Genomic DNA, 11,702 nt, shown 5'->3' with positions numbered 1-11,702 from the left:
AACATTTTTCCCCGAGAATGTTGCAGCCTTGTATGTTTGGAGCGTATTCATCAGAACTACCCACTCCCGGGTCGACTACAATATGGGATGTCTTAATAGGTTTTCCTTACGCTGTTAGAAGACGTCTACTTCTTTGAAATGTATTTTTCATTCATCAGTCTAAAGTGATCAGATAATGCTCAAAACCCAAGAGCTTGACAATTTTAGATATTTCATTACATAATTAATATATCTGCTTCCTGCCCTACTTCTCGCCCCCCCCAATCCTGCACCATGGATATTTGGACAACAAATAATTCTGCCCTCCCTCTCCCCTAGCCTGCCTTTTTTTTTTTCTTTTCCATTTTTAGGAAAAGAAAGAAGCACAACTGGAAGTTCTATTACTCACATCAGAAAAGAAATTGTTTAGACTCGATAGGTATCAAGGTGTGGTGTCAGTTCACAAAAACATGCTCATTGTATAAGTGGCTCCAATACATACATATTAATATGAAGCCAGATATGTACAGGAACAGCAGCCTTTAGCATCAAGAACCTTTCCTTTTATCATTTTCTCAGAAAAGTATGAAGATTTATGTAATTTCAGTTGTACCAATATGAGCCTATGCCTTGGGTTCAAGCCAGACCACAGTTAGAATAATTAGCTGGATAAAATAAATGGATAAACTAACTTTACTTTAACACTGTGACTTGTAGCCAACAGTATTGTAAACATTATGTTACATATCTACATTTTATGGCATTGTAGATCCTTCAAAATTCTAATTATTTATAGCTAAAGTGACTAAATCTTCCCAGTATAATAAACATCTTTTACACCAACACCCAGCTTGAAAGAGTGTCTGTGGAGATAACAGTCATGAACTAAATGAAACAAAACAAAACCAGTAGAATTACTTAAAAATTCTAGTCCCTCAACACTAACTCACAATTAATACTGTTCAAAACAAACATTTGTCAATTGCAATTCTGTTTATTTGTTCTAGTTTATGTTTCAATTTTAATTACTGTAAAGTGTTTCCAAAGTATTCCTAAATGCTACGCTGCAAGAGCAGATCAGCAGGCAGCTGTAAGTTCTGCAGGTTATTTCTTCTTAACATCTAGAACAAATTTCAAGGAAAGGAAGAGCTCTACATTCAGTATGCGTAGTGCTAGCCAACATCTGCTATCAGCTGCCTAAACCCCTTCTACTGCTTGTGGTTATGCATGCTCCAGCAGCCACATGTATTAGTCAATCTTAAACAAATGTGCTGTCTAATGTGTATTCCAGAAAAACCTGTAAAAAAGAGGCAAAATTTTGTGCTGTACAAAGTATTTACAAAAACATACAACTTCAAAGAACCAGTTTATTTCACTGGCCAAAGTATTAAGCACTAAACAGGACAAACTTTAGTTTATACATTAGGACTGTAAGTTTCCACGTACAATTAAGAAAACACTTCACTGTAAAAAGGGGAAATACTGCATTACTAGAACAGAACAGTGTCACACAACAACCTGAAGAATGAGAAAGTGCAGCACATTCATTTAAACTCAGGCTCTCAGGTGAAGACAGACATCTATAGACTGATGCAGCTATTCCACAGACTTTGGTGAATATTAAGAAATGTACACACAGAGCCTGCAGTCCTAGAAGTAGAATTATACAACTTACTTTTCCCTATCAACTATGTCTCCTCATCTCATCATTAATTAACCAGCTTATTAATTGCTATAAACCTGAATAACATTAGCTGCTTAAAAGTTACTTGTGCTTCAGTTTAAGTCAAAAAGGGATATCTAAACTTATCTTCAGGAAAATAGGAAAGTCCACCAGAATTTTAGTGTTTGTTTTGTTACCAGGTTCTTGACAATAAGGGATCACTAGCTGCAGAAATCTGGACAGTTGGGAATGACTATGCCTTAGATCTTCATCCTATTTCTCCACCCATAATAATATATCGTCTGTTTATCAGCTAATCAGTGCTACTGGAGTGGTTTTGTCAGCTATTGCTTCTCCAAATTTCTGCATAAGAAGTTTTAATGTCCATTTTTAATTAAAATCTTAATGTTATAAAAGTTGGTATCAAACAAGGTCACCAAATTAACTGCAGGTTAAAGGTTAGGTAACCTTAAACAGACTGCTGTTTTAGAATTTCAAACTAGAAAAATAAGAGATATAAAAGACTAGGAATTACAGTGCTAGTTATATTTACATTATAATTTCCCTTTGTGCTTGCAAATTACTGAAAGTACACATCCTTTGGTAGTATTCTCTTAGTGTCAAGTAAGAAGTTCATGTTAAACACGTTCACACTCCTGATTTGCTTGAGTCAGTGCAAAGGGCTCATACCTTATTTCCTACATAACATTGTTACATAAGCACATAAATAAAAACACTGATGACAGCGACTTTTCAATGAATAGCTTTGTGGCTGATATTTAAGTATCTGAAAGAAAGTCAGTCTGTCACACAATTTGTAAGTCTAAAGAGTGACTACTATAGCAACTGATAAGAACTCCGATCCACAAGTGCTGCTGTATGACTTTTGGCCCAGTTTCAAAGACGTATAGAAAAACCAAAATGCATCTGTAATTCAGACTCATAGGCATAAAGAAGTATGAACACTGCAATGTGTACTAACTACTATTACAAAAACTGCCATAACATCAAACACTGAACTGATGCTTCTAGCTTTAACCTTACATGTAAGCACAGCTTTCTCATGGCTAACATAAGAGAATGTTTGTTCTTACAATGCTGTTCCAAAGTTTCATGCCCACGCTGCGAGAGTCCTCTTAAATAAGACAAGTACTTGCGGTTTTGCCTATGCCAAGTGGTACCAAAAAAGTAGAATCTGGGAAAGAGGCTCTATTTGTTCCCGTACTGTGCATCTGCAAAAAGCCACACATCTCCGTCAGTGGCTAAATGACCAATCTTGTTAAACTGGTAAAGCTGTAAGCTTCACATGAAGCCGTAAGCAATCAGGTGCATAAACACAGTAAGTCAAAGAGGAACGTTCCAAGCTATTAGAAATTGACGCAAAATAATTACAACTGTTGTCTATTCACTATTACTGTTAAATGCGAGCCAAATAAGAATTTATGGGCTTGAGGTTTAAGAAAGTATGTATAGCATATTAAGAAGCTTAATGTACCAATGTACCAATATCAGCATAAACCCTCAATATTTTATTTTTCATACTTGCCAATTTAATATCAATCTGTTGACAAAGTTATGCTAATACTAGGAGGTCGCTGCTGATTAGGTTGCTTGCTTAAAATCGGAAGATCTGTTCTTTCTGTTCCGTATATCAGTTTTTCCTCCTGAAGACTGCAAGCTGAAAACCTGTTTGCCTCTGTACCAGATACACCACCACGGTTATTTGGAACTGTGACACCACTGACCTGTTCAAAGGATTTACTAAACACAGTAGTGGTCGTTCTGGCCAGACTATGGCTGCCAGGCTTAGGCAGGGACTGGCTAGTTGTCAGTGTCAGTCTCTTCAGAGAGACAAGCTCTAGATTCTCACTCATGGCTCTCTGAGTTTGTTTTCGTGACAAGTGTTCTCTGCAGGTTTCTCCTTCTTTTTCTTTTCCTCCGGCTTTGCTTCCTCCAGACCTTCGTTGGCTCTTCCCCAAAAGGTTTTTACCGCTCATGTTGCTGCTGTTAGATAGGGCAGACTGACTTGTACTAGAAGTAGCCCTAGAGTAAAACCCTTCATCAGTTTCAGACACTTCTATCAGTTCTTCTTGCATTGCTAAATCAGTATTACCTGCATGGTAGAAAAAGAAATAAAGAATTAGCAACTGACTTTCTCACATTTATTGATTTTATGTATTCCTAGATTTTGATATTTACAAGCATGAAGCCATACAGCAATAGAACAGAGAACAGAAAACAAAACACTTACCTATTCCACTAGATTTTGGAATTAAGGTTCATTAGGATATAAAGTTACAGCAAATAATGCTGCATTAACTAGATCAAAAAGCATGCCCAGAATCTCATTTTGTAGTGATTTTGAAAAAAAAAAAAAAATGCAGTCTTGTTAATTCATGCAGGAGATTAGAAACTTATAGATTAGAAGATACCACAAAGAACAAAAAAAAGTGTAAATCTTATTTTGAGCAAGTGCTCCAATTCATGATTTTGCAAAGCTCGTTGATTATGAAGGTATGTGATCAATACCCCAGGACACCCAATATGGCACCTGCACGTTTAGCAACCCAAGAATGCTTTAGGACTGAAAGGTCACCTTCTGCATCATAGGTTTGGTGATATGAGTTTGAAACTCAAGCACAACATGAGATCTCCAGTATACCATGAAAGGTGGAATTTGGGAAATCTGAGGTACACAGCGAGATACTTTTCACATCCATTTTGACGGATTCTTCATACCACTGATCACTGGATTTTGTAAACCCAATAAATATGCTTAATAAACTCAAAGGTATGTTGAGTCTCACAGTGTATTTTCTCCAGATTAAATAAATCTACTTGTAAGTATGTTGTCATTGTCTGTGGCACAGACAAAGCTGTGTGCAATACATGCATTTGTGTTATTACACATGCAAATATATTAACTGCATACTTTAATTCTCCAAACATGCAGCAGTGACCCTTTCAATCAACAGTGGTACCTTAGAGTGCAGCTACAAGTGCTCTGCTAAAACTGCACTCTGCCAGATGAGTTTATTCCATCCTCCATCATTTTTCTTACAGATTTTTGCCTCCTGATTTCTGGCATGCCTTTGCTGTCAGTTCTAGGATCTGCAGCTGTTTCCTGTACTCCCTGTAAATGCTGAACATCATTCTCTGCTAGTGCTCTGCTCTTTTCCCCATTCCCGGTCCTCTCTCCAGCCACACTTGTGACACTAATCTCAGGTATGATAAAGTTGCCCAATTCAGTAGCATCATTACCATTCTCTGGTTGTTCTAGAATTAAAGATGGATAAGAAAAAAAAACAAAAGATGTCTGAAACAAAACATGAAACAAAAGCCAGTAGATACAGATGACTAAAGCATTATGAATTAAAGCAGATGCTCACGTATTAACCTCTCGTTAATTAGCAACATTAGCAAGTATGGAATTTTGCTTTATTTCTAAATTGCAGGCTTCAGTCTTCCAATTATTGGCCTGCACCCACATACTGGAAAGCCCCATATGCTTGATCTTCCAAAATTGAAATTTCTGAGGATCATGAAACAAACATTCAGATATTATCAGAAATCAAAGAACCCTCCATAATTCACTTTTATGATTATATTCTCTTTATCACCGTGCTAAAGTGAAACTTCTTTTAACAATGAAATGGTGTATCAACTTCATGTGTTATCATGTAAGACTAGAAATTCCACACATAAAATGTCATGATGCTGCACAGTGGTCAGCCTGAAAACTAACAGTGAAACAACTAAGCCAACTCAAGTTCACTTTGACTTCCATTTTCATTTCAAAAAACTATTTTCCACCAGAAAAATATTTACAAGTAAGAAAATTCTCCAGTTACTAAAAACAATTTATTAAGATAAAACCTATGGAGTTTTACTGCAGTTTTTGCCACCTACTAATAATATAACATGAGTGTTGATCTCCTCAGCCTTTTTAAGCTTCTTATATGAGCTTACAACTAAATTAGTTTGCAATAAACTTATTTGTGTCACACAAGTCAGTAACTCAGTACAGTTGAGAAAACAGGGATGATTTAGCTGGGGGGAGGGGAAAGCAGCAAAACTTTCTGCAGCACTGGGGGGAAAAAAAAAAAAAAAGAAATTAAGGCAAAACCCAATGCAGCTTGGTTCTAAGATTACTTCTTTTCATCTGGGTAAGTCATCAACAGCAGATATACAAGTGCTCAGCCTGGCCAAAAAATTATTTCAAGACAGTCAAAGATTCCTGCAGACATAGCCAAAAATCCCCAAGCAAACAGAAAGCTCCACTGCTACTCAAAGTGAGAGAATGGTGGTTGTGTGTAAGCACAAGAGATTAAATAATGATATTTAGTGATAAGAATATAATAGTTCCTACAAGGTCCTGGTAAAACAAATCCCAACTGAAAAGATGCCTGTCTACATTAGATGAAGACAGGTTTGAGAAGGATGAACTGCTGAGAGCAAAAAAAGTGAAAATAAAAATGGGAGTTGAAACTTTATGGAAATTCCAAGTATATGCAAGTAACAAGTTACAATCCTAGTGACCTGTCAGCTCCACAGTGTTTGAAGTATTCTCAGTATCTGAAGGTCTTTTAAAAAGTATTCAGAATTGCTTTATCAGCACTAGCTCTACAACCACAAAACTGCATTTAGATGACCTGGAGAAGAAAAAAAGAGAAGCCATCAGTTACAGATAGTCACGGCACATCCTCCGTGAAGATGTAAACCATGGAAATACAAGTGAAGAGCGAGAACTACACTATATGCTATATAGTTATATATTCTATATGTGTTATATATGTATAATATATGCAAACACTATGGCCACAACCTTGACAAGACTAAAAATGAACTAAAAGCACAGCTCAGAATAAAGCTCAACTGAGTCCCTGTGTTTTATTCATAATGCAGCTCTTTCAGACCTGAGGATTAAGTAAGGACCACCCAGACTATACTGCCAGTTTGCTACTGCATGTGACAGAAGCTGGCAGTACAGACATTTAACTGACAGTATGAAGTCCAAAACCAGAGGAATTTATGATGAGATGATTTTTCACAGAGGCAGCTCTAATGCTTTTCAACTGGAGGGGATCCTCTCTTCCCCCTGTCCCGGCACTGAGGACTCTTGTGCAGGCACAGTGTACTTCTAGGTCAAGCGGGCTACAGCACTGGGCTTTTTGCTAGCATTTGTGCTGTCTGCACTTATCATGACAATGAATTAAGTCTCAGAGCTAGAAGGTTATTCTGGTAGGGACAGACATCATTGTCCCCTGGTGTAAGAGCTATCCCTGATTTTACCTGCAAATGCTAAGTATCATGATTTAGTCAACTACTAATGAAAGAATCTATTTAACAAGTTGTACTATCCAAGGGAAATCGCATATAATAATCGGTGCTATTAGCCACTAACTTCCTGGTATTCAGCAGGAAACTCAAGTTTGAACTGTTTTCAAGTGTTACTCCTTCTAACAGCACTTTCTGCCAGTCTTCTATCGTCAGTAACAAAGGTAACAACCGAGCACCGTGAGCTGCAATAGTAATAAAAATAAATAAATAATAATAATAATAATGCCACCATCAAATATAGCCTTTTTTCTAAAAACATAGGAGCAGAAAGGTTAGTGAGGAGAGAAGATCAACGCTCTGACTGGCCTCATTGGTCTAATGTTACTAGGGTGAGGTACCTGTGCCTCTCCTATGGCAATCTTCAAACGCCTTCCTGCTACCCCGTCAGTGCAGCTACAGGCACCTTATTTCAGCAGAACTTCTTCCCAGGATCCACTGATCTCCATATGCATAAGTCGATTCTGCTAGAAACTTCATTTAGAGCCAGGACACCAGAAAGAGGAGAGGGTGGAACAGAGCTTACTGTCAGTCCCTTCCCCACCAAGGGCAGAAAAGCACTAAATTACAGCATCCAGCTCCAAAGAAAGGAGACTCAGAGTGCACAGCAGAAATCAGAGGAAGAATTCTTTTGTTACAGATTTTGTATAATAGCGATACTTATTGTTGTTTGGTGGTGTGCATTTCTAAATGTAATATCCTACTGTGATATCAGCACTTTACCCTTCATTGCTGCATTCCCACAGCTGTGCAACCGTTACCACAATGAACTGGGGAAAAAAAAACAAAAAACTTAAAGAGTTTTACGCAGCACAGTTATGTGTGATCTTTTAGTTAAGTGCTATTAACTACTTCTAATGAAAGGGAATATACCTTTCTCTGAGTTTAACATTGAACAACAGGAGGAAATTAATGAAAAAATGGGATACTGGGTATCTCAACTCCTATTAACACTGTCTATCATATCTACAGTCTCATGGTAGGGATAAGACTACACAATCCATGTCCTTCATAGTAGCATCCCATCCTTACTTTAAAACTTCTAAGAACACCTAAAACAAACCTTCAGTTTCGTAGTGCTTGGTTTTGAAGACAATACTGCTTCAAGCTGGACAACTCTGGGGGTCTATCCTTTGAGAAAGAGATATTAATACCCAGTGCACAAGGCAATGTAGCGCAACAGAAAACAAAGGACACTGCTAAATAGCGTAGAGACAAAACTGAATAATTATGTCAGTATGAAAGTTAATATAAATATGCCCATAGCAGTTGAAGGAAAATGCATTTGGAGACACACTTCTGAATGCTTTGAGTAGTACAGCCAACCTTGATAGTGCATTTCATGATTACTAGTTGCTAAGAATTAATTCAAAAGATATTTCAGTCATAGTCTACCTTATTATGGTTGCCTACACCATTTACCTCAGATCGCACAGGCAAACTGCCCATTTGGATTGCAATTCAGTTTTAACCACGAGCTCAAGCTGCATTTCCTGCACAACAATGTTAGCATTTTGAATTATTCACAAAAGCATCAAGCTTATATCCCCAAATTAACATTCATTCCAGATTCCTAGAAAAATAAAAATTAAAACTATTTCAGGAATTAATACTGTTTCAAAAAAGTATGAATGACTGTGGAGAGAATTTTCTAAGACTAATGTTTCTAAACCTTGTATATTACAAAGTCAATTTCTGCAATGGGGAAAAAAAAAAATCTTGTCCTTCTTCTCTAGTTGATGTCTCTGTTTTTGTGTTATGTATCTCACCAACACCTGCTTAGCTCTTTTTACTCAGTCTGTTATATCAGGGTATTTCTCTTACATGCATTACCTCTACACACAGGAGTTTTTCCCCGAGCAACCCTTTTATGGGGCAGATTTTACATTAGTAAGGAAAACATTGCTAGGGCTTACTTTGTTTTTTTCCTAGCTTCCATAAATAACCATTCATTTAGGTGTTTATGTCCCTTACACACTGTATAATTTTTCTGGTTTTCCTCTACTTGTGATTGAAAATGGAGATGCCACTCAAGGCTTGTTTTTAAAATACGAATGCCACAAAAAAACTAATGCTAGACAGAGGAGCTAATGCGCCTCTTTAAGCTTTATGATTTATAGGCAATCCAATTCAATAGCACTAAATAATTTGTTGATAATTGGTGGCTAGTATCAACTGACTCTATAAATACTATCCATTTGTGATTAGATAGATCCATTTTGCAAATGACCTTCACCTTTAGTACCTCTGAAGTAGCTACCTTAGAAATCCAAATTCACAATACCAATTCGATTTTTAAAAAAGTCCTTCTAAGTTACAGCTCTAATGAACGAGTTACAGGGTTGAGTATTACAATAAGATTAAATGTTAAGTTGACCTTTTTTCAAAACTGACTTCAATCTAGAGTCCTAGCAAAGGCTGGCAAGATCTAACATCTGAAAACTTTTATAGTAAACTGAATTTTTTAAAAGATAAAAAAAAAAGCCCGTGCTTCTCAGCTGGAAATGTGATTGGCTGTAATTCTTTTATTTATTTTACACAGATAGCTAGTGTTTGAAAGTTGCTGCCCTTGCTTCACCGAGGGATACTTTGCTTCATCAGGTCTTCTGGTCCACATAATGTATAAGACCAAACTGCCTCTCAGCTGTCTCCTCTAGCCCCCTAATCCATTTGTACAACCCATTTTTATTATACTGAAGCACAAAAATAAAACCCCCAAATACATTTTTTCTCCCCTTACACTGTGGGAGAGAGTAATGGTCAGGAGGTACAAGGTTTGTCATCTGATTTCTACCAATTCCAGTATTTATTTTAATTCAAACAAGCATCTGTAAGCACAAGCCTCATTATTCTTTCTGCATGCTGACCCTGAAGATCTATTCCATGTCTTCCTTTTATCAAGAATTGTGGAGCACTGAATTATGTTATTAGGAATTTTGAAATCAGGAGACCATCCACTCTGACTTTAAAAAGGCTTTTCAAGTCACAAACAACAATATTCTTAGTATTTTATAATGAAAATTTTGAGATTAGCTGAAGTGGTATATGCACGGAACATTTACCATTTAAAACAAAAACAAAACAATTGGACAGTCAGTTAGTCAAAGATACCATAGACTCAGTTTTGGCCTTTAAACTAGCCTAATGTTTATGTAGCCTTCAAATTTACAACTACTCCCACAACCTGCTATACAAGTTCCCCTCCACCCCCGCCCTATACCAAGTGATTTTCTTCCACTTCATTAAATCCTGTACCATTGAGGCAAATCCAAAGTTTTCCCAATAACCCAAACAAAATGTTGACAAGCGCTTTTTTGTAAAAGTCCTTAATCTTTCAGTCCTCATCCCTAAACACTGACTGCTCCTCACTTGGGTCATACTAACTAGATTATCACTGTTTCTCTCAACTTGTCCTGCTTTGAGACTCCCATAAAACACAGCATTCCGCCCCATTTCTATGAGTCCTACTATTATTCTCATTTCCCTTTCACCTTACTGTTATCTGCTGCAGGGCACACTTGTCCCACCCATTTTTCCTTGAACTTCACCAAGCATCATCCCCTGCAAGAAGGCAATAATCGTAAAAACTTCTAGATTTCTGTAGATTTTTTTTGCTGAAAAATTTGCATTCTTACAAGGATGGTTCCAATACTGATTCTGTAACATTTTTATTTCATTTTTTCCGTAAACATAAAGACAAAAGGAATGTTTATTTTAATACACTTTTAACTCCTCTGAATGAACTAGCACTCAGTATCCCTGATCTGTGTTCCCCTCTACCACCTCATTTGAACAAGCATCAGAACCACTCAAAAATAATAGCTGACAAAATTGCCAAGCTTCAGAGGGCATTTGTCCATTTAAAAGCTGAGCTATCGTACAGTTTTCTTGCACCTAGTCAATAATCCCTGCTTAACAACTGTAAGCCTGAAGAAAGGAAAATAAATAATAAAGACCTTAGCAGTCTTGATATTTCAGTAATAACTTGCTACTGGACCTCAGTCAAGTTAAAGACACTAAAGTTTTGCTCCTCAGCTTTGTCTGACAGTTTTAATAAGTTTTTAATCAATTGAAAAGAAGTTTGTTTATTTTACCTTTGCCCCTCACCCCCTCTGGCAGCTTATTATTGGTACTACTACCACCGATGTGTATCATTACTGCTCAGAAAGCTCTATCATTATTTGAAAGTCATCTTCTACCAGCATATTTATAAATAATTTTCTCAACACTTACCTGAAATAACTCTTGGTCCTTCACAAGTAACTTGGCAATATTTTTCTAACCAAACTGTCCATATACTACAAAAGCTCATACAGTACACATCATACAGAAATTTTTATGATAATACTTCAAAATCTTTATTGAACCTATTAAAAGAGCATTCTTATCTACACTCACTCGCTTAGCCTGTCATCAGAATTACAAGCCCAGCAGAACAAGCCATTGCCAATTTTGATCGCTGGTCCAGCGGCTCTTCCCTCATCTGAAGATGGTAGAAGAAGTGGAATATAAAGTTTCTCCTTTTGCAGTACATTCAGCACAATTTTTTCTACTTCTTAGCCCAGACCTTCTACTTCATGGAAGCCATTATATTAGTTTGCCCAATGTGCTGGTTTTGGCTGGGATAGAGTTAATTTTCTTCATAGTAGCTAGTATGAGGCTCTGTTTTGGATTTGTGCTGGAAACAGTGTTGATAACACAGGGATGTTTTAGTCACTGCTGA

The 11,702-nt window shown here is 36.9% G+C and overlaps 1 protein-coding gene across 1 annotated transcript in view; it reads right to left on the bottom strand.

Annotated features, from left to right (window-relative positions):
- Positions 1-333: 333 nt before the first annotated feature.
- Positions 334-11,702, bottom strand: part of FAM126A (family with sequence similarity 126 member A) — a 28,173-nt gene continuing 16,804 nt past the window's right edge. The window contains exon 10 of the mRNA XM_009282051.2: positions 334-3,755. Coding sequence (XP_009280326.1) covers positions 3,199-3,755 — 557 coding nt within the window. The 3' untranslated portion in view covers positions 334-3,198. The remainder of the gene's footprint in view (positions 3,756-11,702) is intronic.

Source organism: Aptenodytes forsteri, unplaced genomic scaffold (genome assembly GCF_000699145.1).
Source record: "Aptenodytes forsteri isolate BGI_AS27 unplaced genomic scaffold, ASM69914v1 Scaffold164, whole genome shotgun sequence".
Classification (NCBI taxonomy): Eukaryota; Metazoa; Chordata; class Aves; order Sphenisciformes; family Spheniscidae; genus Aptenodytes; species Aptenodytes forsteri.
This window is presented reverse-complemented; position numbering and strand designations above follow the sequence as displayed.